Source organism: Neurospora crassa, linkage group VI (genome assembly GCF_000182925.2).
Source record: "Neurospora crassa OR74A linkage group VI, whole genome shotgun sequence".
In the NCBI taxonomy this organism is placed as follows: Eukaryota; Fungi; Ascomycota; class Sordariomycetes; order Sordariales; family Sordariaceae; genus Neurospora; species Neurospora crassa.
Genome location: NC_026506.1, coordinates 1,008,687 through 1,036,554, shown reverse-complemented (window position 1 = coordinate 1,036,554; position 27,868 = coordinate 1,008,687). Strand labels below are relative to the sequence as shown.

General features: G+C 53.2%; 7 protein-coding genes across 8 annotated transcripts; 3 read left to right on the top strand and 4 right to left on the bottom strand.

Annotated features, from left to right (window-relative positions):
• Positions 1-2: 2 nt before the first annotated feature.
• On the top strand, positions 3-2,227 carry NCU04844 (hypothetical protein). The gene is made up of 4 exons (XM_955310.2): positions 3-1,316; positions 1,425-1,565; positions 1,640-1,908; positions 1,955-2,227. The coding sequence occupies exons 1-3, from the start codon at positions 183-185 to the stop codon at positions 1,709-1,711; spliced, it is 1,347 nt and encodes a 448-aa protein (XP_960403.1). The 5' UTR covers positions 3-182; the 3' UTR covers positions 1,712-1,908; positions 1,955-2,227.
• On the bottom strand, positions 1,795-4,349 carry NCU04843. 2 transcript variants are annotated; one of them, XM_011396628.1, is made up of 4 exons: positions 4,088-4,349; positions 3,438-3,519; positions 3,000-3,284; positions 1,795-2,929 (listed from the first exon to the last, which is right to left on the bottom strand). In XM_011396628.1, exons 2-4 carry the CDS (start codon positions 3,448-3,450, stop codon positions 2,256-2,258), a joined length of 972 nt encoding a protein of 323 aa, XP_011394930.1. In that variant the 5' UTR covers positions 3,451-3,519; positions 4,088-4,349; the 3' UTR covers positions 1,795-2,255. The 2 variants fall into 2 exon arrangements, with proteins under 2 accessions (XP_011394930.1, XP_011394929.1); XM_011396627.1 differs by lacking the exon at positions 4,088-4,349 and having other exon boundaries at positions 3,438-4,027.
• A 758-nt stretch (positions 4,350-5,107) lies between these two features.
• NCU12091 (hypothetical protein) lies at positions 5,108-6,520 on the top strand. Its single transcript, XM_011396742.1, has 2 exons — positions 5,108-6,033; positions 6,227-6,520. Exons 1-2 carry the CDS (start codon positions 5,933-5,935, stop codon positions 6,495-6,497), a joined length of 372 nt encoding a protein of 123 aa, XP_011395044.1. The 5' UTR covers positions 5,108-5,932; the 3' UTR covers positions 6,498-6,520.
• A 1,329-nt stretch (positions 6,521-7,849) lies between these two features.
• On the top strand, positions 7,850-9,736 carry NCU17077 (hypothetical protein; the record flags this gene model as incomplete). Its single annotated transcript, XM_011396781.1, has 1 exon — positions 7,850-9,736. One exon carries the CDS (start codon positions 7,850-7,852, stop codon positions 9,734-9,736), a length of 1,887 nt encoding a protein of 628 aa, XP_011395083.1.
• A 67-nt stretch (positions 9,737-9,803) lies between these two features.
• NCU04841 (class E vacuolar protein-sorting machinery protein hse-1) lies at positions 9,804-13,771 on the bottom strand. The gene is made up of 6 exons (XM_955307.3): positions 13,082-13,771; positions 12,862-13,022; positions 11,961-12,785; positions 11,832-11,904; positions 11,563-11,778; positions 9,804-11,468 (listed from the first exon to the last, which is right to left on the bottom strand). Exons 1-6 carry the CDS (start codon positions 13,122-13,124, stop codon positions 10,549-10,551), a joined length of 2,238 nt encoding a protein of 745 aa, XP_960400.1. The 5' UTR covers positions 13,125-13,771; the 3' UTR covers positions 9,804-10,548.
• Positions 13,772-14,378: 607 nt separating this feature from the next.
• Positions 14,379-18,638, bottom strand: NCU04840 (autophagy protein Atg13). Its single transcript, XM_955306.2, has 3 exons — positions 17,786-18,638; positions 17,631-17,714; positions 14,379-17,573 (listed from the first exon to the last, which is right to left on the bottom strand). Exons 1-3 carry the CDS (start codon positions 18,005-18,007, stop codon positions 14,850-14,852), a joined length of 3,030 nt encoding a protein of 1,009 aa, XP_960399.2. The 5' UTR covers positions 18,008-18,638; the 3' UTR covers positions 14,379-14,849.
• A 2,775-nt stretch (positions 18,639-21,413) lies between these two features.
• Positions 21,414-27,041, bottom strand: NCU04838 (BTB domain and ankyrin repeat containing protein). The gene has a single exon (XM_955304.2). It carries the CDS (start codon positions 26,641-26,643, stop codon positions 21,616-21,618), a length of 5,028 nt encoding a protein of 1,675 aa, XP_960397.2. The 5' UTR covers positions 26,644-27,041; the 3' UTR covers positions 21,414-21,615.
• Positions 27,042-27,868: the final 827 nt, after the last annotated feature.

Here is a 27,868-nt window from a genome sequence, read left to right as displayed (position 1 = left end):
GCCCCCCTTCGATCGCGTTTGCCTTCGACGTCATAACCCAGTGGTGAAAAGATTGAACACTTAAAATCGTCCCTTGGACTTGGCACTTTAATCATTTTTTTTGGGAGTTTCTCGTCTCTCTTTCCTTACCCAATTTTAATATTCGAACCACTCAAGTCATATCATCCGATAACCAACCAAAAATGCCACCCCGCAAGCGCAAAGCCGCAGCCATCGCGCATGATGACGACGCAGTCTCAACACCCGACGACTCCTCGCGTCGCCGCTCAACGCGCGTCTCTGCCTCCGCAAAGAAAAGCCATTACTTTGAAAGCGGGGACTCTGATTCCGACTCACCAGAAGCTTCCGCCGCTGCCAACGCCAAATCCAAAGCCAAAGCCACACGCGGCAGACCAAAGAAGGCCAAAGTAGAAGCCGATCCCGGCTTGGACGAAGACGAAGACGCCTACAACAACGACTCCGAAACCCAAAATGACGACGACGACGACGACAACGACGACAATAATCAGAACAACAACAACAACGACGACGACGACGAAGCATCAGATGACTCCTCCTCCTCCTCGCCCAACCTCACCTTCATCCCCATCCCCAAACTCCGCGACCTAAACGGCGTACCCTACACCCCCACCACCATCCACCCCAACACCCTCCTCTTCCTCGCCGATCTGCGGCGCAACAACAAGCGTTCCTGGCTGAAGCTCCACGACGCCGAATACCGCCGCTCCCTCTCCGACTGGGAATCCTACGCCACCTCGCTCACCGACGAAATCATTTCCTCCTGTGACGCCACCATTCCCGAATTACCCTTCCGAGACATCAATTTTCGCATTTATCGGGACATTCGCTTCAGCAAGGACCCCACGCCGTATAAACCGCACTATAGCGCGAGCTGGTCGCGCACGGGACGGAAAGGCCCGTATGCGTGTTACTATGTGCATGTGGAGCCGGGCAAGTGTTTTGTGGGCGGGGGACTGTGGCATCCTGATGGGCCGGCGCTTGCAAAATTGAGGGCTAGTGTGGATGAGAGGCCGGGACGGTGGAGGAGGGTGTTGATGGATAAGACGTTTAGGGAAACGTTTCTTGAAAAGGGGGGGAAGGAGTCAGTGATATATGGAAGGAAAAAGAAACAGGAAGAGAAGAAGAAGAAGAAGATGGCGACGAAGAAGGGGAGGGGAAAGAAAGATGAGGATGAGGAAGAGGAGGAGGAGGATGATGAGGAAGAGCAAGATGGTGCTGGGTTGGATGAAGAGAGGGCGGTTATCAAGGCATTTTGTGTGGCTAATGCTGAGAATGCGCTAAAGACTAAACCCAAGGTGCGTCGGAATTTCGCTGCTGTCTGGCTGGGTTGTTGGTTTTCGAATATGTTGTTGAAAGGTGAAACGGTCAGAGACGGGCCAGCTAACGGGCTATTTTGATTCTAGGGCTTCGATGCTGAGCATAGAGACATAGAGTTGCTCAAGCTGCGCAACTTCACCGTGGGGAAGAAGCTGCCTGATTCTGTCTTCACATCGAAAGACGGGCAGGAACAGGTGCTTGATGTCATCAGGGCTATGGTTCCGTTTGTAAGTATCGATATCCCCCTGCTCACATTCACAAATGCTGTATCCAGATCATTGCTAACTGGGGCGGGTTACAGGTAACGCACCTCAATCGCATCGTCATGCCTGATCCTGGCGATGACGACGATTCAGAAGAGGAAGAAGTTTGAATGAAGCCGCTCGAGGGAATGAACCCTTTGTCATGTGTTTTGGATTCGACTCCCGGTCATTTGGGTAGCGAGCGATATCAGGATCTGGAACTGCTTCATATTGTCGATTCTTTTCCCCTTGTTTACTGACGATGAAATGATACTCACCGCAACGGTATTCAACACTCCATCGAACGGCTGTGTCTTTGTGGACGTAAGTAGGTGACAAGTAATAGTTGGGTATCAGAAACTAATTAAAAAAAGGGAATTAGACCCTGGTATCGTCGGTAACACATATCCCGCCAACATGACGCAGTACCGAAAACATGATAGCGTAGAAACCCATGAGGGGACACCGAAACTGAGCGTGTCCCAGTCCAATCCTGCAACGCCTCGACCTCCCGTACCGTCTTTCCGTCCTCATCCTCGGTCTAGCCAAGCCATCCAAATCCGCCGTACATTTTTTTCCGAGTTCACTTTTGGCAAACCGCACCCAGTCTTCAACAAACACATCGCTTCGCAGTCGCGCTTAACAAAGTCCATGATGATCCAGTCATCGTGTCGTTTAAGCGGTGGTAGCAGCAGCAGCCTCCTCTTCCTTCTTCTCCTCCTTCTTCTCCTCGGCGGCGGGGGCGGCGGGGGCAGCAGTCTCGGCGGGAGCGGCGACAGCAGCAGGAGGCTCGGCGACGGCAGCTGCAGGAGCAGGAGTCTCAGTCTCAGCAGGGGCAGCGGAAGCCTCCTCCACAACCTTCTTGACTTCATGAGCAGCGGGGACGGCAACAGCCTCCTTCTCATCAACGACAGCCACGGGCACAGCGGCAGCCTCGGTAGCAGCAGCAACCGGGGCACCAGCAAACTCAGGGGCGGCGATCTCGGGGATTTCGAAGGGGGCGCTGACAACCTCAGGAAGAGAAGAAGCCTCTTCCTTCTTCTCCTCCTTCTCCTCCTCCTCCTCCTTCTTCTGCTCGGGAACAGCGACTTCAGGGGCAGCGGCAACCTCGGGGGCTTCTACCGCAGGTGCAGCGACCTCAGGAGCGGGGGTTATGCTAGGAACGGGGGTGTTCTCACTAGGAGCAGCAGCAGCAGCTTCCTCCTTCTTCTCGTCCTTCTTCTCTTCCTTCTCCTCCTCCTTCTTCTCCTCAGCAGGAGCGGCAACAGCGGCGGGAGCGGCACTCTCGGCCGGAACAGCCTTGGCAGCGGGGGGCTCGGCAGAAACCTCGACAGGGGCAGCGGCGGGGGCTGGATGTAATGTATGATTAGCTATCTTGCTCAAGTCAAGTTGAACGCGGGTTTCGGGTGTAAAACGTACCCGCAGCGGGAGTCTCCTCCTTGGCGGCCTCCTTGGGGGCTTCTTGAGGGGCCTCGTTGGCAGCTAGCTCAACGGCACCGGGAGCAGCAGCAGCAGCAGCAGCGGGCTTGGTGGCATCCTTGGCAGGAGCAGGAGGAGCGGCAGCGGCAACAGGGTCGTGCTGAGCGGCATCAGCAGCAGCCTCGGTGGGCTTAGCGTGGTCGACGGGCTTGGACGCCCTCTTCTCAGTGGGCTTCTTGAAGGCAGCCCTGAGCTTCGCCTTCAGGTTGGTGAACGCGTCGAAAGCTGTGGTAGCGAAAAGTCAGCCGGCTGGTTTCGCGCTTCATGTCGGCAACTGGGCCCCGGTTGTCCGCTTGTGGATCGAGTTGTTGTCATGGTCGCCGTTCACGTCGCGATGGGGACAGCCAGGCTGGTGGAGGACGGATGCGGCAAACTTACGAACACCTGGCATTTTGGCGGTTGATTGTTATGGGTTGTGGTTGACCAAGAAAACGCGGAACAAGAATATGATATAGTCAAACTGGCGGGCTTGTTAGTGGATTATTGTTGATGTTGTCGAGATGGAGCAGCGGATGACGCGGGAAAGAGGAAAGAAGGGAACAGATGACGAGGAAAGTGAGGCTAAATATGGAACGCCATCCAAGGGGCCAACGTGGGAGTTATGTGGAGGCAGGGAGAGATAAGCAATAAGGGTACGTCAATGATGGGGCTGAGGACGCTGAAGCTGATTTGACGACGGGCGGGAGTTGAAGAGATGGACACGGAGAGGGAGACGGTTTCTTCCACTTGGGATGACTACTCGTCCTTGACACCCCGAGGGTCTGCATCTGACATTGAGACACAAGCAATCGGCAATGACTGGCTCGTTGTTTATTTAGATCAGCTGCTTAAGTTGCAATCTGATAGTCCCGTCGGGGACCGTTCCAGCAGTGACACCCAGTGACACATGCTCGGCGCTCTGCCAATGGCCGGGCTGCCCGCATCGACTAGAGCAGAGGAGAGAGGTGCGTGTACCGCGTCGCAACAGGAGGGAAGGGGCAAAACATGCAAGTGTTTGTGTGGGTGATTTATGACTGGTGAACACACACCTTCTGAGACTGGAAAGTTGACGAACGACAGACAGAGTGTAGCTGGCGATGATGGTATGCGTCGTCAAACTTAGCCGTTTGGATGTTTGTTGGTGTGATTTTTGTTGAGAAAAGGAAAAAGAAGAAAAGACGCGAGAATCGGTGTCTTTTTGGAAAAAGTAAGAGGTAGTAGGTACGGGGACGAGCAAGATGGAGATTAGCGCCTGGAAAGCGAAATTAGCCAGGGAGGATGCGAGCGGGCGTTTACGGATTTGTAGAATTGTAGGTCCAGTTTACTTTTATTGCACGTGAAGTACATTAGTCTCCTAGGTACTGTGTAGAGGTAAATCACCCACCTTCACCCGGTATTACAGCTATTAGAATACTATTCTAGTCATTAGGGTATTGGAATGCTTCAGTTGGATGGACTTGGAGATAGTTGACGTCGGGGTATCCATCTCTTCTTCCCCCACATGATGAAACAGAGACTGGACGATGCAAAACTGTCAGGGCAGGTCCCAGACCACTGACATGCCCGACATGACACACTGGCGCACCTCACACCCGCAGGGTTCCTCCTCACTCACAGCTAGCCGCTTGTGGATAAGCATAAAATCTGTATCCACCCGACTACTGCGTAGCCCCCGCACTGCCTGTTCATGTGTTGTGCAGGCCGGGCCCAAGCTTGGGCCACATCCGTCAGCAAGCAAATGGACTTCCCAACTCCATTACATACCACTCACCACGGCAGGCATTTCCCAGCATTACAGGTGGAAGAAGCTTTCAGTTCTCTGCTCCAAAAATACTCGATACGGGACACGAATGATTCCAACGTCGTGACAACAACAACATCAATCACGGATCGAATTGCCTCGTTCGAGTGGGCACATGTCATTTCTCGGTCGGCCCACTTGGATGACTCGATCGCCCTCCTCGATAGCCGAGAATGGATCATTCCAACCGTCGTTCCCGAGGCTCGCCGCCAACCAACAGGGCTGCATAGTGTGTTGGTAACCACAGCCAATTCTCCGGCCCACGTTGTTTCTTCTTACCCAAATTCCGCTCCCTCCGCGCCTCCTCCGCATTTGCCTCGCTAGCCCTCGCTAGTTGTCGCTACTAATCTTATTTCTCCCTCGCTACCCTCTCCCCGGATTCGCCCTGGAACATCGTCATTCATATCACAAGTGCCGATAGAAGCGCTGGAAATTCAAAGTCACCCCAACTACCGATCCCAATGTCAGCGCCCTGGCTCACCGTTGCAGACATGACTGACTGCAAGTGCTTACCCGACGCAAGACACGTGCGGACTGATCGATCTGTACAGGTCTTGGATGTGATGCAGCTGCAGAGCAAATCATCTCCAAAAACACCATGGTCTGTCCAGTATGTATCGAGACCTTGCAGCAGGCCATCGACAAATTCAAATCTCATGGACAAAGGACTGTGTCGAAAATCACAAAAGAAGTAATTCGTACCAGCGAGACCATTGTTGGCATCCAACCCGTCTGGTCTGAGTCCCTGGTCAATCCACGAAACACAGATCTTGTTGCGCCTTGAGGCCATCGAGTTGGACCAAAGTCGCGGCGATGGGACCCTGATCTTGGTATCCCAACATTATCTAATCTTCGATCCAACCTTCTGGAACCCTTCGGGAGGTTACCCAAGCTCTGGTAAACACCACAGGCCAAGTCCTCCAGGGGCATATTTGATCACCTCGTATACTAGTGTACATTTCGGCAAGCGACAACTAGTGTGGGAGTAATTCGACCACAATGCGGCGGGAAATTTTCCCAACGGACTCCATTCTCGGATAATCGAAGCCGGTCCCGCAATGTACAAAGACAACGCCTGTTCTTCGACACTAACATGTCATACGGGGGGCAAAAAGAAATCATTGGCTGCGCTAGTTTGGTCAAGATGGTCCCAGCACGTATCATCGATGAATATGTCGCCGGCGTGTGTCGCAAGTATCTCGAACACGAGAGTTACTTTGAGAACCCATCTTCCCCTATTCTTCCCGACTAAGATCTGGCCTCCTCCCAACTAACAAGAGAAGAAGCCATCTCCCAAGCTGGACATGGGTCTCAATAGACCGTCCCTTACACTCGAGACCTAGTACAATACCGCGACTCCCTCCTCTACACACGACTCCCTCTACAGAGTCAACTCTGTCTCCCTCACCTGCGCCACCTCCAACCCAACAAGCGACATCCTTCCCGGAGGCCGCCGCCATCTCCGCGACATCCTCATGCCCGCCAAGCTCATTCACACAATCCACGCACAGCCAGAAGTCCGCTGGAAGGTTACCATTGTGAAGGCATCGAGCTCAAGTGTCGCCTCGCGCTACGTCGAGCACTCCATCATAGGAAGCGGGTCATCCTTCGAGGACGGGTTTCCGATCACGCTCAACGAATTTCAAAGAAAAATCTGACTTAGAAAATGAAAACGAGAGGAGTTCCACCATTCCAGCATGGACGACGGGCGTCCGGATTCGGTACGTAACAAAGTCTCATGATGGCGATATTGCTATTTCGATACCTGGACACGGAAAGGGGCGTGTATGAACGGTTGGGCAATTTCCAAGTCAGTATGATGAAAACTGTCACTTGGGTCTTAGTATGCGTGCAAATGTGAATGGGGAGAGGAAAAGGATGCCGTGTGTTAGTTCAAGGAGTAGACGCACTCTTGTTTTTGTGGTTTGATAAAGTGATGCTGGACATGGGAAGGGCGCATCAAAAGTTTCCACAGCGGCGCTTAAGTAAGGTAAGGTATCTTGTGGTTTATACTAACACTAGTTACATAGGTTATGTAGCTCACCATTTAGATGCAGGCCAGGGGTTGGGGGTGGCGGCTAAGCGCGCCGAGCTGAGTGGTATGGTGAGTACATAGCTAGGTGAGCTAGGATCCTACGCAAATGTCTAACTACTAAATGTGAAACCAAATGGAAGGAAGTTTGATAAAACCCCTCCTGGAGGCTTCGATACTGACTGGACTGACTCTCTTTGACGATTTAGGAGAATTTATATCAGCAGTATACATATTTATGTACCAGCGTCGGCTACATACCATACCATACCTCTCTGTGTTCAGTTGTCATTACGAACATCTCGCCAATCCGTACCTGTCAATGCAGAAGCGCCGACGACTTATTTACTTAGCATCGCAAAGAGTGAAATCGCTTTTTCTTTCCCTTCCTCCTCCTCTTTTTATTTTTATTATTTTTATTTTTTTTCCCTTCCCCTGATTTGGCGATCAGACCTCTTATTTGCCTGACTACCACAACATCATCATCATCATCATCATGATCTGTTCCGTGTGTAAGCAGACCTTCGAACTGCTCCTTTCGTCAGCCCGGATATCCCCAAAGGGTCCAGATGCGCGTCACCACAAGAGCCTTGAAAGCTTCCAATCTTCCCTTGAACAAAAATGCTACGTGTGCACTGGGGTCTGGGATTCGTTGGATGCAGGTCAACGTAAGGAGTGGGAAGAGGAATGGATGAAGGTGAGAATTGAACTCCATTTGTCACGTTCTAGCTCTTTTACACTTTGTTTCTTTGGGAAGTTCTGAACTGATTGGAAAAACAGTGGGCTGGGGAAGGCGAGGATCCAATTCCAGTGTCTCTTGCCAGTATATCGGTGACCCCTCCGGCACGCCCTGGATCTCAAGATTATACAATTTGCCTGCGTCTTTATATGCCGCCGAAACCTCTAGTTGATTATCTTCCGCCTATCAGCCAAGCGTTCTTCCTCCTCAAATCCCCAACCGCTCAAAGTTCCTCACGTATGAAACGCCTGAGGAAACTCTTCTCGGGGCGTGACGAAAAATCAGAGTCAGCTCTTACTCGTCCAGTTTTTGGTCTTACTACTACAGCTTCTTCCTTGGACTTAGCCAAGAGTTGGCTTAGCAGCTGTGTTGCCCACCACCCTCAGTGTAATATATCGGTCAATCCTGTCAACTGGGTCCCCACACGGCTGCTTTACTTCACGGCAGGAACTGTCCAACTGATCGAGACCAAAAAGACCAAGCCCACTACCCCCTACATGACCCTCACTCACCGTTGGGGCTTCGCCGATGAGGAGATGATGCTCAACAAAAGAACATATCCATCCTTGATAGGGGGAATACCTATCTCCTCAATGCCCAAGCTCTTCCAAGAAGTTATAACCGTGGCCCTCCATCTCGACGTAAACTACATCTGGATCGATGCCCTCTGTATCTTCCAGGACAAAGATGATCAGACTGACTGGCAAAACGAAGCTGGCCAAATGCAAAAGGTCTACTCCAACTCCTTCTGCAATATCTCCGCCGCCGACGCCACCTCCTGCTCCGACACACTCTTCAGCCAGCCTCGGAATCTAAAAGAAGAGATCCTCCCGCAGACCATATACCTCTCTATCCCTTCATCATCCTCGTCATCATCCTCATCTTTTCCTTCTTCACTTTCTCCTACCTTCACTACCTCCACCGCTTCGCAAACCAGCTCTCGTCTCCTGTCCTCCATCTTGAACCATCATTCAATCCCAAAACCCCCATATATCGCAATGAATAGACCCAAAATCAAATTTGAGCCTTTTACCCTCATCAACCTGTCCCTCTGGACCCACCAAGTCTCCCATGCCCTCGTCAATACTCGCGCCTGGGTGCTCCAGGAACGCGTGCTTGCGCCTCGAATCCTCCACTTCGGCCGCCGCCAGCTATTCTGGGAGTGTCGCTGTTCAGAAGCCTGCGAAGCTTTTCCATCTGGTAATCTACCGTCGCAAATGACTAGGGGGGAGGAGTCCGGGGTGAAACTCACGCGGTCTCTTTATTCTCGTCCACGCCTCCAAGACCAAGACAACAGCACCGACTTGTCTCTGTACCTAGCCTGGCACCTTCTAATTCAAACATACACCAAAACCTCTCTCTCATTCCCATCCGATAAACTCATCGCTATCTCCGGCCTCGCCAAGCTTTTCCAATCGTTAGCAAAGAGAGACGACTATGTAGCCGGTTTATGGCGCCCCTGGCTAGAAGGGGAGCTCCTCTGGGTTAACGCCTCCCCTCAATGCCTCGGAGCGAAAGCGACAACAAAACGACCAGAAATATACAGGGCACCCAGTTGGTCCTGGGCATCTATTGACGGCCCTTTGTCAACGGGTACACCAATGAAAGGTCCGGATCACGGATTCAAAATAAGAGTGGAGGATGTGCAACTGAGTTATTTAACGGAAGATAAGACGGGGGCGGTAACGGGTGGTCAGTTACGCTTGAGGGGGACATTGTTTGAGACGGAGCTTGCGCGTGTTTCTTGTACGAATGGGACGGTTGAGTGGACGGTTAAGCTGGAAGGGGTTCATGTGTTAGATGAGCAGGTCCTGCCGGCTCCAGCGTCTCTCAACCCCAGGGTTTGTTTAGATGTGATGCAGGAAAATTTCGAGAGGGAGAATGAGGATGGTTTGCTCTTTAGCATGGTGGCGAAGACGGGGGAGAGTGTGGGAGAGCATATGTATATGCTGCTCTTCAAGTTGGTAGACAGGCAAAGGGGGGTGTTCGAGAGGCTGGGGATCATGCTGGTGGCGGGAGATATAACAAAGAGGAGGGTATTGGACGTAGAGAGAGGCTTTGACAAACCTAGTTTACCGTGCGTAGAGCTGCATGAGGACGGTCAGTATTCTATCATTGTCATATGATAGCGGAAGTGCAAAATAGGGTATCGCCGAAGAGCCATTCACATTGAAATGTCCCAATATCCAGCATCATAACGAGTTGGTGACAGTGATTGATCCTAGTGGCCTGGGTTGGAACAGGACGGCAAGGTTGATGTAGGAAGACTTCGGAGCTGAAAAGTGCTTTGTGAAGGAGAAAGGCGACGTCCACTCAAACAAAGCATGTTTGTAGGATAGGAACGAAGCCAAGAGGCCTGGAGAGTCAGGATATATACATGACAGTTCGTCCCCCTCCTGGCTTCTAGTCTGGCCTCTAGACTTGATTGCAAGCCAGACCTCCTTCCTTGCCTGCCCGCCGTACCTTCCTCGAGGAAGAAACGACTCTCTTGAGTCAAGGGCCAGCGGATTCCATCTCTACAATTTACATAACTTGCCTTCCTTCTAGGCTCCTCCTATCTACCTAGTGAAGCATGCGCGAGCGGATTGCAGTGAGCCAGGTGAAGCCGTCGGGCCCGGCCAGGAGGGCGATAGATGTGAGGTTATTCCTAGGAAAACACTCATGAACCACAGCTACATGTTACCAAACCCTTTTCCATACAAGTCAACATGAGTTTATCATGTCACATATGAAAGGTTTCAACAACCGCTCCATTCCTTCCACCTCATCCATCTCTCCTTCTATTCATACCTATATCTCCAATCCCTCCAGAAATCAGCTAGAAATCACCCAACTCTTCGCCTTACACGCTACCATCATCTTCTCTTCAACACTCATCCTAGAGCTACCCAGAACTAAACAGCCACACCTAATACTTCCCTACAACACCACCTGGGTTTTAGTAAGCACTCCGGTAATAATCCGCCAACCCATCATTCTGTCCCGGGGCACTTGGTCCCTCCTGACCACTACCCGGCGCTGATGGCGCCCCAGGAGGTACATAAGCCTTGTACTGAGGCTGTGCCCCACCACCAGGCTGCAATGCCGCAGGCGGCTGCGGTGCCGTCGATGATACTTCGCTGCCAGCACCATCGTAAACCCCAGGGACATGCGTCCGTGAAGCAGCTGCCGCAGCGGCGGCGGCAGCGGCGGCGTAAGGATTCTGGCTGTGATATGCGCCCTGTGTGTAACTGTTGGGAGCACCGGGTGCTGAGGGAGCTGAGGGAGCCGAAGGAGCGGAGGGTGCGGGACCGGAGGGTGCGGGACCGGAGGGAGGAGGGGGAGCGGAGCCTACGTTGTTGCTACTTCCTGCTCCGGGGCTCGTTGGTCCGTAGGGGTCGTCAGTGGGAGCTCCGGGCCTCCCTTGGCTGTAGGAAGGAGCGGAAGGAGCGTTGTAGGATGGGTTGGATAGGGGGTTAGTGCTGTGTTGAGCGATGGGCGAATCATAGGCTGAGGTAGAGAGCTCTTGGGGGGCACCGCCATTTGTACTGCTGTATGAGTTTGTGCGGTTGTTTGCTCCGGATGCGCCAGGGGCTTGGTAAGGGGTGTACTGATTCCCTGGGGGTGGCGAGGAAGTTGTGTTCAACGGGGCGGGAGCCATAGGACTGGGTCCTGATGGATTTCGCTGCTGGTCTTGAGGTCGGGAGGGGGCACCATATGCTGGTTGCGGCTGCTGTTGAGGGTAAGGAGGTTGCTGTTGATGCTGAAGTTGTCCTGGGCCTTCAGCACCCCCCATGTAATAAGGCGCAGGAGTGCCAGCAGGACGTATGAAGTGATTAGGGTTTGGCGACGGCGAGGTCGCAGGATACTGGGGCGCATCTGAGTAGTAGGTTTTATACATATCAGCTTGTGAGCCCTTCATGGATACTCGATCAATACCTCCCCTGACCACCGAATTCTCTCACGAACGTACCTTGAGCGGGCGCTGGATTATAGAACCGGGGCGGCTCCTGCTGCTGTTGTGGAGGAGGAGCACCATATCCGCCAGATCCGTAGCTATTGGTCATTGGAGGTCTCATCGCGTATTGGTGATAAGTCGGTCCTGGTGGGTGAGACATGGAAGACTCAAGAAGCGCTTCATAGTCTCTTCTAGCCTTGATGAACTTTTCGTTCAACTGCGTAAAGTCATCTATACGCTGTTAGTCGGAGCCTCTTCACAATAACGAACAGCCCAAGACGTACCCTTCTTCTGCGAGTACTTCTCAATCAGCTTGATAAGCTTGGGCCGAATCGCTAGCGTCTGGTGATAAAGTTTCTGTTGCTCATCGTCAGCACATCACTTTTCAGTCCTGTTTCAAAACATTCACTCACCGAAATCTCTTCATTATCCTCCTCCCTTGGACCCGTGTTTCCGGCACTCAAGAGTGTCAACAATTTTTCCACATTCTTGATCTCCGCAAACACCTCGGCCTCCATCTGCGCCTCACGCTGCAACTCCTCCGGGGTCGGGTCCGCCAGCTTTTCGACATAGTTCAGAGGGAAGATGCCCGTCTTGCCCTTGAGAGAACCGCTCCACCAATCCTTGTACACGCTCTTCAACACGGCAATGACATCACCCTTTTTGAACTCCAGCTCGCCCGGCTCCGAGGGGACAAAGTCGTAGAGCGCCCTGACGCGGGACACGGTAGCGGCCGTGGTACTCGAGGGAACCGGCTGAGGTGTTGCCTCTGCCTGGCCAGCGGTTGAGTTCGTGCCTTCCCCCGACGCTACTGCTCCCCCGGCGTTGCTCGGCCCTGCGGCCGCACCACCACTGGATGAGGACGCAGTTGCCCCCGAAGCACCAGCGGGTCTCTTCTTCCGTTCCTCCTCCTGCAAACTGAGCTGGAGAGCCATCTGGAGCTCTTCCTCCTCCTTCTGGCGGTCGGCATCGGTGAGAACGTTCTTTTGCGGGGCGCTAGGCGGCTGCAGGGTCGGGTTCGACTGCTTTAGGCGGTAGTAGGCATCGTACATAATGCCGAGGTCGGAGTCGGACTTGAACATGTCGGACCACTCCTTCATGCGCTCGAGGATCTTGGCCTTGACTTGGGTGTGGGTGTTGCGGTCGTTGGCGAGCTTAAGGAGGGCGTCGGTGAAGGCGCGGCTGGAGAGCTCGCGGTGCATGTTCTTGCCGCAGTTTTGGGAAAGGGCATTTGCAACCTGGGGGGTTAAAAGGCCGGGTTAGCATCTGGCTGGAAGATGTGGACTGGCAAGAGAGGTGACATGATAAGCTCACCTCGAGGGTATACAGCTGAACATTGGCGTTCCTATGGGCCAGGCGCTTGATCATGCTATTGACGGCCTCTTTGGCACCGTTGGCATCGGTGGCTACCCGATCGCAGACCTCCATGATGGCGCCCCAGTCCTCGGACGTGAGGTTCTCGTCGGTTGCCTTGTCTGTACAGGAGCGCGCTGTCAGCACAAGTATGAATGCACCATGGTCAAGGTATACATACTGATGGCCTCATCGTAAGGCCCTGCGGCCGCGGCTCGAAACATTGTGATGCTGTGTCTGGTCCGGCAGCTGGTGTATCAAGAGTTCCTTGGTTGTTGATATACGACGAACAGAGAGAGAGGAGTGGTAGTGGGCGCGCCCTCGGGGAATGTCGTCACTATCAGCTGGCCAGACAGGAACTGGTGTCGTCGGCTACCACGGTAGTTCGTTTCAAAGTGATACAGCCGTAAAACTTTTGAGATTGGGATCGGTCCGTCGTGACGTGTTGTCAGTCGCTCGTTCTGATAATGGACGTCCGGAGTTGTCGTAGTTGTCGTATCGGTATTGTTAGGCAGACCTAGGATGGAAGAGGGGGAGAGGCGGGAGCTCGATGAGCGGGAGCTGCCTAGAGCTACAGTAGGTGTGTAGTTTGGAGTCGCGTTGAGGTATTGGGATGTGCGATATGAGTCGGATCTGGTTCGCAAAAAGAAACAAGATTCGAGTCTTGTTCCGCACTCTACAGTACGGGTACGTCTTGGTTCGGCAGCCGCTGCGCTGTCGAATCTTGTCGAAGGTCGGGTGTTTTGGATGTTCCGTCTCTGAATGTACTTGCACCAGGGAGGGCACCTAGAACTACAAGCAGTGAGATGACGAACCTCTTCCCGCCTCTGTCGCTCTCACTCCAGTCTGTCACCTGCAGCGCCCCCAACCTAACCAACACCAACAGGGGGGGGGGGGGGGGGGGGACTCCGACTCGACACCACTGAATAGGAGCGAGCGAGCGAGCAGCAAGCACGAGGGAGGCCTGCTCAGCCGCCTCCAATTTATCCAATCATGTGCACCATTCTTCGCATACCGTACAATTATCAGGGGAGGGTATACCCCACTCTTCAGCGTGTGCAGCAGCGGCATTCCGTCATTTGTGTTCCATTGCGTCGTAGTCTTTCTCTTGGCTCTTGCCGCCCGTAATCGCATCAACTTAGGTCTAATTAATGTACTGAAGATAGTGAGGTTGGTGATGTCGATAAACGGGGCAACTTTTTCTTTTGTTGTGTTTCTTTTTTTTCTCTCTTTTTTTTCTTTCCATTTTTCTAGGTAATTGTAAGCCAAGCCCCAACGCCGAGTAACTAGAAGCCGAATGCCATATCATCTTTCTCACGACCACAAGTCAATTTCCATACCTCTATCTCTTCCCATGTTGGGAATAGTTTCAAGTCACTTATACACAGCCCGCTACTGGAGCTTCAAGTTGCTCCTTGTCGTATACGATTTATACTGATCAATCTCGAGATGACAAACCAACTACATATCATTTTTCTGCAGCGTACGAGGCCTCCAAATGTTCATTCATCTACATCGTAGGTATATATACAACGGATTTCTGCGCCTAACTCGCTACCACGAAACTAGTCCTTTGGTGAACTTGACTGGCGGGAAAGTGTCTTGGTCTAAGCAGCCACGAGCTAAGGCTGGAAAAGGCTTCCTGAATATAAAAGAATAAGTGGAAAAGATCCTCCTCGTTCACCCATGAGCCTCCAATCATGCCGACTCAAAGGTCCAACTACCCGCAAACCCAGACCAAAAAAAAAACGAAAGAGGGAGAATGGATAGTTGTCTGAGAACGACAAGCACCAACGTAGGTTCATGTCGAGAATAGCATCTGGCTTCTCTGTCGCTGTGATCTTTAATCTGTAAAATGTAGACATCAACCTTTCCCGACTTCCTGGACATACACCGCTCTTGTACCGTGATCCAAAGCGATGCATTGCACATGCAGCAACCAAAGTGAACTACCATCCCCGACGCGTAGTTCCCCTAACCTCGTACTCTTCTCCATCACCCACACCTCCACCGTCAGTATTTCCACTAGCCTCTCCGGCCCCCTGAGCTCCTCCTCTCAACCCCCTAGGAGATCCTCCCAACACACCACCACCTCTTGCTTCTTCTAAACTGTGCCTCGAAGGCCTCTCGAGTTCAGACATGGCGAACAACAACGGCTCGTCATCGGTGCCGTCCTCACCCTGACCAACACCCATTCCACCTCGACCAGCCATGGTGCCCACATACCTCATCCCGGTAAACGGACCCCCGCTCGATTGAGGCGGTGTCCCCCTTGCGCCGGGCCCGATCCCGCTACCGCGCCCTTGCGTGGAACTTGTCGTCGTGCCATGGTAGCTGTACCGCGACTTGTACGGGGTCCTGCTGGTAGTCATGAGCCTGACTGGCGGATTGGACGGCTGATCCTCGTTTGCCTGCCTCAGCTCCGCCGAAGCCCGGATATCTGCCGCGGGCTGTAGTTGCTGCATTCCTGCCATTCCACTTCCCGCCGAACTGTCCTCGTTGCCATCGCCCGAATTTCTTCGCTGGAAAGCAAGCAAGGTACTCAACGAGGGCGCCTCGCCACCGCCCGCTCCAAGGCTCAAGCTCCGCTGGGCAATATCCGAATCATCTTCTCCCGTTCCGCCGCCAGCTCCAGCCGCCAGCGAACGGTGCTGCTGGGCCACGGAACTCGCTCGGCGGTTTGCGCTACCCGCATGGAGCAGACGAGGAGAGAGCGGGATATCGATTGCCGCCGATACTGCGCCACCCCCAGTTTCCTGTTGACGGTCGGTTTGCGTTGTCTCATCGCCGTCTTCTCTTTCTTCTTCTTCCTCCTCCTCCTCCTCGGTGGGCACCACATGAGACCTCCCTCTCCTGTTGTAGCTAGCCTGGGCCGGGTAATCAATAATCGAGTTTTCGCTCAACCGACTAGGAATCGCGGGCGTGTGAGGCGTATGCGGGCTCAGGGGCTTTCCGCCCGGTGAGCTGCTGACGCTCGCACCACTCATACTAATCCCTGGGTTTCCCAGGCTACCTGGCATGTTGGAAATGTGTCTGCTGCTGGAGCTCGAGCTCCGGTGCAAAGTTGAAGATCCCATCAGCATGCTCTCCGTCAGCGCATTGTTCGAGTCCCTCATCAGGTGGAACTTGTTGAGCTGTGCAGCAGTACGGCGTGCAGCAGCTGACTGCTCTCCCTTCTTGGTAGCCTCAAAGCTCGGCAACTTCTTCCTGTTGTCAAGCTCTTTAAGAAACTCGGAAATGTCGTCATCCGTCTGGAACGAGCTTGAACTGGCCACTCCACCTACAGGTTCGGCGAGCAGGGCCGAGCCAGGCTGAGCTGATGAAGACAGGCTTTGTCTGCCACTACTACTGGCTTCGTCATCGCCGGTCTTGCTTTGGCCGCCGAATGATGTCCGTGATCGACGGTGGCTGAAACTGCTGCTATATCGACTTTGGGGCCTTGGTGAGCTAGACTTGGGAATATCCGTTGGAACAGCAGCACCGGGACCACGCAAAGAGGCCGCCATTCCCGCCGTAAGCGAGGATCTGTTCCTGGCTTGCGAGATTCCGCTCAAACCCGAGGGTCGTGGAAGCGAATGTGGCGAGGCCGGTGCTCCATGATCGGGAAACCTGGGACTCCCGGATATCGACCCAGCTTTAAATGGTTGAAACGAAATCGAAGGTCGTCTGCTGCCCTCAACATCCCGCAATGTCCGGCTCGATGCACTACGGATGGGAAGAGAATGCGATGGTTCTGACTGGTCGACACTGGCTGCAGAAGAACCCGGTGGCGAGCTCGTGTCTGAACCAGCCGGTCGGACTGCCTTGAGCGCCGAGATGGGGCTTGTGCCGAAAGCGCCGGTGCCATGAAATGTCGACAGACTACCATACGTCTGGTGCGGCTCTCGGCTGCGCCGTCCTAGGCGGTGTGAGGGCAAAGATCCGGGTTCCGCGTACGAGTCGGCTCGGCCGTGGCTGACGGGTTGCGGCCGTTGAGGTATTGAGGGCTTGAAGAAGTCCTCATCTACACCCATGAGTCGCGAACTCAGCAGAGCGTCGGCATCCTCGACCCGAAACGTGCAGTCATTTCGATAGATGACTGAAGCATTGAAGCGACCTACGGGCACTTCTAGATCACCGAACATGTACTCGGTTACTACATCTTTACTGTCAGAAAGGGGTTGGCGCAACGGATCGTAGTTGAGGAATTCGGCCTCGGCCGGCACAATGCGGCACTTTACTTCCAGGGCGGGATGGATGCCCTTGGTCATGGTCTGCTGGGAAAACTTCCAGCCGGGCATGACGCGCGTGGCCAAGAACAGCGACCGGAAGAATACTATGCTTCGTTTATAGATTGTGGGCAGGCTGGGTCCAAAATCTTGCAAAGCATCATCATTCGGAATGCACTTGAGCTCGACGCGCCATCGTTCCAAGATCACCTCGGTATTCCGTTTTTGCAGGTGGCGTTTCCGTGGCGAATCCTCGCTCGACTCTGAACTGTTGAGGGCTTCCAGAACATCCCACCTCTTGCCATTAGCGTCCACCAGGGCGAGGCTGTGACTGCTGGAAATGCGCGATGCGTCGATATACGTCTCGATGATCATGGGCGGGGGACGATTCGTGAAGCTGTCCGAGTTCCTGTAGAGGCGGAGCTCCTCCTTGAAGTCTTCGGTGTCCTCGGTCTCTATCGAGAACTGCATCTCGTCGTCAGCGGCTTGTCGCGGTAATGGTTTGAAGAAATGGAAACCCACCCATTTATTGAACCCTTTCTTGGGCCCAGGCGTTAGATGCTGTCGCGACCCGATGATGAGGACAGCGGCTTTGTAGTAGAAGTTCTGTCACTCAGGTCAGTCAGCCTTGCAAGGGTTGCTGGGCGATACGGCGGCTTTGTCGAGATTGTGCGCACCTGAATGATCTGGTCCAGCTTCTTGATGGCATCGCGGCTTGCGGCGTGAGCGAGGGCGCCACCACCTCCATCCTGACCACCACCACCAGCTCCGTCCCTATCGGCGGCGTCGGTACTAGTTCGAGACCGGGGGTCCCTCTGATTGTTTGTGCGGGCTGGGTTTGTCTGGGCCGAAACTGCGGGGGAGGAGACCCTGGGGGGATGACGAGATTGTTGATGCATTATGGATGGCGGATGTCGCCAATAGGCGGCTATGTATAAGTGATGTCAATGTTAATGAGCGGCGTGCGTGGGATGCTTGACACGGGCGCCAAGCCCCGGCTCCGGCGTGACTGATAACAAAGTCGCGAGGCTGCCGTGTCTGTCAAAGCGAGCGCAAATGGAAGGCGTCAATCCGGAGAAGATGGCTGAAGAAAGAAAAAAGGGGTCGGGAATATTCGAGGGTCTAGACGACGGTCGGGGAAGAGCGGACCTTTGCATCCATCGTTTGTTATCGGCGATCAGTCGGATAAGGCAGACAGAGAGGACGACAATGAAAGAAGCAGAGGAAATCTATAGTCTAGCAAAACGGAGGTTGGGAAGAAACACAAGGTGATGGGTCGTCGGGCCGTGCCACAAGGCAGAATGTGAGAGGCCGAATGTATGTTAGGGGAGAAGGGGGGAGTAGGAGAAGAGGAGGAGGAGGATGAGGAGGAGGAGGAGTCGAGAGAGGATGGATGGATGGATGGATGGATGGATGGATGGGAGGTGTGGAGGTGTGGAATGTGCGATAGGGAACCCGACGGGATCCAACTCGACGTAGACGGGATGCCGACTTGGTTGGCGGTGACTGTCAGTCGCTGTCAAGGAGCGGGCGACAGCGGAGCAACCTACATAACAGCTGAGCTTTAACAGACAATAACAGCGTCTCGTTGACGAAGTGATGAGCCCAAGGCCATGACTGTTAGTGGAGCACGTCCCATTTGCGCCATCCTCTCCACGGCAGCGCGTCAGAGAACGGAAGCGTGTACCCTAGAGTGGTTCCAGTAAGAAGGCAGGTCCGGAGTTTCAGGGTTCGTCGTGGCGGCTCCAGAGAACACCAATCAGTGAGCCAATGATTGGCAAGTCATCCGGCACACTGCCGCGCCGAGTGGAGCAAATGGCTGCGTGCATGGGGTTTTGTTGCACTGTCTGGATAACACGCCGTTGGGATAGTAATCTGTTACATGGTGTTATGTACCTTTTCAACTCTCTCGAGCACGCCATCGAACCTTGTGTCGAAGTCGACATTTTTCATTTTCCTGTCGTCAATATCCAAAGTCCATCGACGGTGTCTCAGTCAAAGACAAGATACATAGAGAAGAGGCGGCAAAAAAGCTCAGATGACGCTGTCCAGGTGCGGGCCTTGCCGTCGCCCATGTTTCTGGTGACTGCCGAGCGATAACACACACTACCACTAACAAGGTCGCTTGTGATTCTATTGCTGCGACTTTCCTTCCGGGCCACCAAGATTGTCTCGGTTGACTACCGTGGTACCTCGCAGCCTTTCTTTTTTTTGTTTCCCAAGTGCTTGTCTCTGGTGCTGCACCCAGTTTCATTACTAATATGTAGACAAAATCACGAGCATGAGGAGAGTGGTTCCTCTTCGTTCCTCTAGACGCCAACCTCCCCTCCCCCGGCCATGGGCATGCTAGGACCGCCTCGTGATTACCAACTTATCTTTTTTCGTCATCGAGTCATCGACAATACAACTCTTCTCGAACACCGACGTTCCATGCGCGACGATAAGGCTGCCTGCAAGTCCCGATCATCCTATCCCATTGATCTGACCCATTCAAACGAACAATGCTAGGATCGACACAGTTATCAAAGACTCTGCTCAAAAGCCAAGTCGCTGTCTCCTCTTTGTCTTTACTGTGTACACTCATTCATTCATACACTTCCCCGTCTTTATCCTTCAGAACTCACGAAACTACCTACCGATACCCATATGCTATACTGCGTATATTCCCCTTCTTTCTTTGGTTTTTCTAATTACCGAAGCGGGTGATGGCCCCTCATCGGACAGTCAGTGCATAGCATGCAGTCACTTACATATATAAAGCATCTAAATACCTTGCAAGAGGCACAGAAAGGGAGCTAGTCTACCTGTCTACCTGCCTACCTGCCTGCCTGCAAGCCTGCCTCCCTAGAGGTACCTACGACTGACTACCTATGCAGCCACGCGTCGAATGAACAAGCCGCTGAAGTAGCCCATTGTTTGTTTACCAACGAAAGGACTGAATGGAAGATGGCTCCGAACCTGCAGCAGCAGTCTATCCTAGACGCACAATGTAAAGTCACGGCAGTGCTGTGTAAGTGCATCCAATTCAGTTCAGTAGGTAGGTAGTGTACCAAAGACAGCCGTGACTTTCATACAATACACAGGCAATGGATACATTTTTGGTATCAACCACCAAATGTCCCCCTCCGGAATCGAGGTGGTGAAAAAGTCATAATATATACTGTGTCCTCAATTCCTCTATCATCGCCCAAATAGCAACGATAACAGCACCTAGAATATTTTCCCGCCTCGCCTCGTTTCGCCGATGTTCTACACACACAACACACAACACAAAATATCAACTCGGACAAAGCTACCTCTAGTATACGTTGTGTAATCGATCGATCGAGTCCACCCGACGATCCCGAATTACGAATTACGGTTGTTGAGTGTGTGTGATGAAAGGCAGGCGGCGAACGGTTTGTGTGGCTTGTGCTTGAGCTACATACAAGACAACAAGACAAGACGTCCGTCCGGGCGCAGAACGAATGAATGAATGGTCGGGTTACACGACGGTTGTGAGTGATGTAAGTAAGTAAGCCTTAGTTGGTGATGAGGCGATTGGGAGATAAACAACGGAAAACCTAGGTACCTACCTACCTAACCTAGAGGTAACCTGACAGGCAATACTTATCGATTGTATCGTCGCGCATCTTCTTCAAATTAAAAAAAAAAAAAAAAAAAAATAAAAAAAAAAAAATTTATATATATATATATATTTTTAAAATAAAAAAAGTGGGTGTCCGTAACACTAGGTTACAAACTTCTTCTTCATCCTTTTGTTTGGACGGAGACTTCGAATTCTGAAACTTTGCTACCTATGGTAGTCGTCCCTCAGTTCGTCCATCAGGTTGCGTTGCGCGGTTGATGCTCAGCTGCATGTCAGGATTTCTGCCTAGACGAGGTGATGCCGGATCCTAGGCTGTTTGTGTCGGTATCAAGTTAAACCGGCAAGACAAGAAGTTTTAGGCTGCAACAACAACAAGTGGAAGGAAAAATATGGGTGATAACGCCAACTTCCACTTAGTGTACACGCGCGTTCGGTTCGCTGCTTATGTACTTCTATCGTTGTAGTTGTTTGAAAGGGAGGCATACCTGTAGTGCGGAGATAACGCCCGTCGAATCGTCAACCTGGTTAACCTGTAGTAAACTGAGGTGCCTGGTTGGAAATCTTTTTTGAAACCCAATACCTACTCAAAACATTGGTTATCCCAGATCATCGTATCACAATATGCCACATATGTAGCGTCCTACAGATTACAGTATCGGTACACAGCTGCAGCCAGCAACTAGCAGTAGCAGTAGCAGCAGCAGCAGCAGCAGCAGCAGCGGGGCAGCGATGCATTTCCCTTCCATGTGTGTGTCTATATGCAGCCTTATGAGTTGAACAAAAACCAAAAACCCAATGTAAAATACTGCCATATCCTTGTGTTTCCTTCCCTGGCTTTGCTTCACCCAGTCAACCCATGAATCTCTTCTGTGCATGGCTCCCGCGGTAAGCAGGGCACACATTCACCAAAGCCCAACACTACCTCCCAGCAGCCGGGATGGCGGGACCGGTGGGAGTCGAAACAGCGCCAGCAACTTGCGTGGCATCTCGTCCGCCTTTCCCTCGATCTCTTCCCCTGTCTCTCCTCCTCGGGTTGCTGCTTCCTTCTCCGCCGTCTGCCTTTCTGGAATGATGTTGTGGCGCTGCTGCTCCACCATGGCCCTTTGGACCTGTTGGTATCGCTGGTGTTGCAGAGGTTGACGCAGCAGAAGCGACGACAGCTCCTTTTCCTTCGCCGGGGGGAGGCCCATCTTTCTTACCACTTGGACCTCCTTTTCCTCGCCCACCTCTCCCTTCACCCTTCCGTTCTCCCGTCTTAGCTTCACCACCTCCCGGCTTTCCGGTGCCCTTCGCCGTGGCATCTCCGCCAGCCTTTGAACTTTCGGCACCATTGACAGTGTCTCTGCCTCTTCCTTTGCCCCTTGCCTTGTCACCCTTCTCCTTCCTCTCCTCCTTCTCTGTAGCCTTTCTCTTCCTCTCCTCTTCCTCTTCTTGTAACCGCTTGCTCTCGGCATCCCACCATTCCTGGAACGCCTGCTCCTCTTGGATCTCTTGCAAGGACCTCTTAGACATAGCACCCTTGATCCGCTCTTGCTCGAGCTTCTGCTGCAGAATGATCTCCTCCATGCTAAAGCCAAGCAAATGCTCGTCCTTGCGCGCAGGAGCAATATATACCTTGGAGTGTGGGACGATTGGTTTGCTGGAAGAGTCTCCGAGGCTTGGGAACTGCTGGGCTGAGGAAGAGGAGAGTGTGGGTGTCGACTTAGACTTGGGATTAGGGTTAGCGGTATGAACACTGTTGTTGCTTGACGTCCGCTGACCGGCAAATCGCGTGTCTGGCGATGCTGTCCTTCGGACGACGGGCGTAGCCTCTGCTGCTACCAGTGGCTTGGCGACTGGCGGAGAAGAAACGGGAGGATTGACATGTGGCGGCGCTGGCTTGGCCTTGTTGGCAGTAACCATCTTCCATGGAGGCGGCGCCTTCGATTCAGTGTCACCCCATGCCGGCTTGTTTGCAAGGGAAGCCTTGGCAAAGTGCAAAGCTGCTTGAGCTGCCGCCTGTTCCTGCTGCTGTTTCTTCCTCTCCTTCTGAGACAGCTTGGGCTGTGCAACCTTTGGCGCCGATGTCCCTTCCTTGCCCGTCTGCTGTTGCTGTTGTGCAGCCAAACCCTCTGATAGGGCTGACCGACCTGCTGCAACTGGCGTAGTCGTGGTTTCCAATTGGATGATATCCCGCAAGCCAACCTTCGAGGCCGGCATCGGGGCGTTCGCCCATGGAACTCCTCCGGCTTTCGTCGCTGGCGATGTTCCGGCCTGCAAAGAACTGCGTGATGCCATGGCAGGCGACTGCCCACTCCGTATCGGAGCTTTGCCCTTCCATGAACTGCCTAGTGTCGGGAACTGGTCCTTATCCACTGCCGAACTAGGGACCTTGGGAGCCTTGGCACCAAGGGGCGTACTGAGCGTAGCCGGACCGTCTTCTTCTTCCATATCAAAGATGAGATCGGCTTGCGAGGTTTTTGGCTTCAACTCGGGGCTATGACCAAACGGTTCATTCCTGGCAGCCTTTGACGCTCTCCTAGTTTTGTCAGCAGCAGGCGTAGACGCTGATGCATCATCAACGCCACTGCCACCCTTGCCTTTGAAGGCCGTGGAGAGCTTTCGATCATCTTCCCTTGAAGCTCTGAACGCAATCTCCTTAACCCTGATCTGCCTCTCTTCATCGATATCCTGAGCAAGCTCTGGGTGAGCTTCATGAAGCAGCATCTCAAATCTGCCACTCCTTACAAACGGCGACTGGGCAGCCTGGTTGTCACGAACAATCGCGTCTAGCTCCAGAAGCAGGTCATCGTCCAACTCATCAAGCAGGTGATTTTCGAGCATTGACTCCAGCTGTAAGCAGATGTACTCCAGGCCGGCATCTCTAAACTCGGTGATAGAGCATGGGCTGATGGCATTGAGGAAGTTGGCAATGTTGCGAATGTTGGCAAATCTTCCCATGATGGTCTGGCAGATTTGTGACAGCCTGTCCAGCATTAGGTAGTTGGCCATAGACATCACATCCATGACAAGGTCAAGGAAATCCGCGAACGTGTCACACATGGTGGGGTCAAACAGCTCCGCGCCGTAGTCGCCATACAGATACCGGAGCACGTAGGCGAACGCACCGGGTTCCATATGCTTGAGATCAATCCCGATCCTCTCGTTCTCCCTTTCTGCTTCTTCTCGACGCGTAGCCAGCCAAATGCCCCTGGATCGTCCGTGGAAAAGCACCTGGAACCAAGGACATCTCTGACACAGAAAGGAGCTATGGACGGCAACTTCCCGGCCGTCGAGTTCAAGAAGGATATCGCCGTCGTCAAAGAAGGTGCGGTCCTTGATGGCTAGTCGGAAATCTTCATCCATGCATTTCTTGGGGTCGACCTGCAGCCGGGCCGCTGCCTCAAGATTATGCATGTTGAGACGAGTGGCAAGCCTCATGACCTCCTGGCGAACCTGACGATATCTGTAGGCCAATGGCGGGGCTTGACGTGTAAAGTTCCATGCCGGTATCACCTTGTCCTCGTACATGAAGTGAACGAAGTTGAGCAAGGTGATCACATCCAAGCCCTGAAAGACAAGCAAAGGCTTTCCATCCACATTGCTGATCGTAAATGCTTCGTGCTGAACATCAGAGCTAACCCTTCGCCATTGGGCCAGAGCATGCCGTATTACGGAGCTTCGGGCGGAGAGGAGCCAGGCGTGAACTGGAATCCGAATGTCCGGAAGGGATGAGCTGCATACCAGGGCGTCCAATGGTTGGTGAAGATGATTCCATTCTACGAGGTACGACTCCAAATCCTCTTCCAGATCCGAGGATTTGAGCACTTCATATGCGACGGATCCGAGGTTGGACTTTAGTGTCTCATTTCCCCAGAATTTGACCTTCTCCTTATTCCTGACCCTCGGCTTCGGCTCAGATGCTCTAAAATCCGCCAGAGGATTGAGTGGTGCCACATCCTTCCAAAGAGACTGCTCAGAAACCACGAGCTGTTCCTTCAATACATCCAAGTCTCGGCGAACCGCAGCAAACGCACCGAAAGGTGATGCTCTTACTGCGGCAACCTTTGTGATATGCGGCACTCTTTGAAATTTGAAGTCGTTGCGCTTTGATTCCGAAGACCACGAATAGGCGTCTTTGACCTTTGCTCGCTTGATGCGGCGCCAAACGGCTCCAGAGTGGGTGCTGATGATAACCGAGCCATACTCACCCACTCCAACCGACCGCACTCCATCCTTTCTGGCGCTCCAGATACATTGCGGCTGGGTTACCGCACCCTTGATCTTGGAAGGATTGGTGGTAGAGGTTGCCGGTGGGTTCGTCTCCATCTTGTGGTCCAAATGCATGGTGAACAGATCTCCACGCTTGGTCAAAGCGGCAATCGTCTCTCCGCCGGACGTGATATAGGAGATCTGGCTCCTACCTGGCTCATATCGATTGGACATGGAAAGATGGCCAATCGTATCCATGCTCGCAAACGGAAACTTAACGATGTTGTATCCGTAACCAGTGAACACGCAGACTGTGTAGTTCTGGAGAAGAACTGTTGTTGCCTTATCAATAGCCGAGACCATGACAATCGGCGACGAGAAGAGTGAAGCTGCCACCTTTCTCGGGGTCTGCTGATATTCGAGGGATCTCGAATCCGAATCCATCAGAGCCAGTTGGCCAACATTCTTGCCCCAGCAATAGAGGGAGATGCCGGTGTGAGCAACTGAATGGATTGAGGAAGCAGCAATACCCTGGATACTCTCCTTTTTCAAGGAGCTGAATACCTGCCGCGGCGTGGTGCTTATGGGGTCTTCATCCTTTTTGGTCGGCTCAGGAAGAGTATAGCCTAGCTGGGAGTGGGCATTGCTACCCCAAGTCCATAGAGCTCTACTCTCATCTAGAGCCATGGTGTGGTTCTGTCCGAGCGCGACCTGAATGATCTTTTTGTCGCCCAGGGGTCCTTGGACAGGGGTAAACTTGAAGCGGGTATTTTCGTCACCAAGTCCCAGCCGTCCACCTCGGCCAACACCGCTAACATACAGATTCGAGACGGGGTCCGTCGTGAGAACTGCGCTGTGAAGTTTCGACATGACCACATCCTCGATAACAATCGGTCGGTTCAAAACGAGAGCTGGAATGTCCCTCAGGTTTTGGGCAGTGGAACCTTCTAATCCAGCACTCTCTAGGTACTCGTTGTAGAATCGCTGAAGCAAATGCGCCGGCCGCTCAAGGTAAACACGCTCGGGAAACTGACGGTCATCCTGATCTCCAAGGCCCAATGTCAGGTTCCGGTTGCTTCCAAAGGTGTATAGATCCTCGCCAAGGGCACCGTGCCTGGGTTTCCTGGAAACGCTCTCCTGAGCCACCTCGGCTTCGTTGTCTGATCCGTCCTCTTCATCCTGCGCGCCTCCCAGTTCTCGAAGAGCTATCAAGTCCCGCTCACCGATGGTCGCGTTATACAAGTCAAAAGGGCTATTGCCTTCGTGATCCTTGGTCTTGATCAGCTGTCCAACCCGAAGAAACGATGCTGTAGGTCCTGCCAAGACCCTCCGTTCTTTAGCCAGCAGCATCCGGGCAATCGAGATGTTCCCTGCGTATAATGCACGGTGAAGGGCATTCCAGCCACTCTCGGGGTCTTGGGCGTGTATATCAATGGCGGGGTGCTCGATCAGGGCTTCGGCGAAGGAAACGGCGTTCTTGGTTGTCGAGGAGGCGGCGCGCAGAAGGAGGGTAAGGCCAACATGGTCGCGACTGTTGACATCGATTCGAGAGAGTGCGCCGTTGGGCTGTTTGCGCGACTTGCCCGACGGACGGGGCGACGTACCGAGACTGCCAGCGCCGCCGGCTTGGCCCTGGGTTATGTTGCTGCTCCGGCCGGCCGGTTGGGGGCCGTGGGCAGCGAGGGAGAGGAGGCGTCGAAATTTTTCGACATCGTCTTCCCAGTAGTATTTCCAAAGGAGATGCGTCTGCGTCATTAGTAGCCGGATGGGCGGCGGGAAGTCCCTCGGACACGCTTCGATGGCACCTCGCTGTGATTCGCACTGGATCACGGCTTGTTTAAAGGTGCGTTATGAAGCGTAGGAAAGACGTCCACCGGAAAGGATAACGGTCGCGCTCTTTCGGGTGTCCCAGTCACAGTGTGTGTGTGTGTCGCGGGTTTGTGAGGGTGGCGACTTGGCTGTTGGGCGATTGGACGGTCGGATAGGTTCTTGTGTTTCTCAGGGGCGACGACGTGTGGAAGAAGCTAGCGAAGGGCAAAGCGATATGGTTGGTGCGATGTGTTCCTCGCTGGTCGGAAGTGGTGTAGAAAGAAGTGAAAGTTGGAGATGAGGTCCCATGAGTTGCGGAGGTGGAGGAGCGCGGGAGATAAAAGGAAGTACACATAGACCGGAGGCGGGTAGGAGCACCGATCGGATCTCCCCCTTCAGCCAGACAGAGGTCGTCGCCAACTGTTCCATGTCAGTCAGTGTCACTGTCAAGGCCACCCACACATACCCGACCTCACCTACAACAATACTAAAATGGAACCAAAGTGGAAGGTAGCCAGCCCCGCCCGTTCTGGACATGGCCTTCTGTGCACAACCAATCACAGCCCTCCATTGACACTCATGCGCGATCGACGGGATGACAGATAAGATAAGCGAGCAGCTGAGAGTTCCCCTCCTTCATCAACAAGTCTGAATCTGGCCTGAAGGTTGATGATGGGAGGCACATGCTCGTGTAACGGATGTAACTGGATCTGACATTGGATCTGGTGATAGGAAGGGAAGTAGGGCTGAAGTATGGGAGGTTACTCTGTTGTCTTTGATCGCTTTCAAGGCAAGGACATGGATGGGATTGATGGACCGAGGGACCCAACCTCAACTGGTGGTATAAACCAAGCCCCGCCAGTTGCTAAGTGAAAGTCACTGTATCCGTAGAGGTTCGTGCGCAGATCCCATAAAGTGTGGAAGCACATGTCAAAGAAGATGTACATACAATGTCAGTCACCGCGGCTCAAATGGGGCTTCTTCATGTTCTCGCCTTCCTTGAGGGCCTACCCTTATCGTCGAGGGAGCTAGGGTAAGCATTGATGCAAACGAGAAAGACAAGACCCCAATTCCCAAAGTCAATCTTTCAAAAACCCATTAGGTAATGGTCCTGACTTTAGCTTCCCCGCCGGGCCCGTTACCTTACATAGTACCTACACTAAGGTACCTA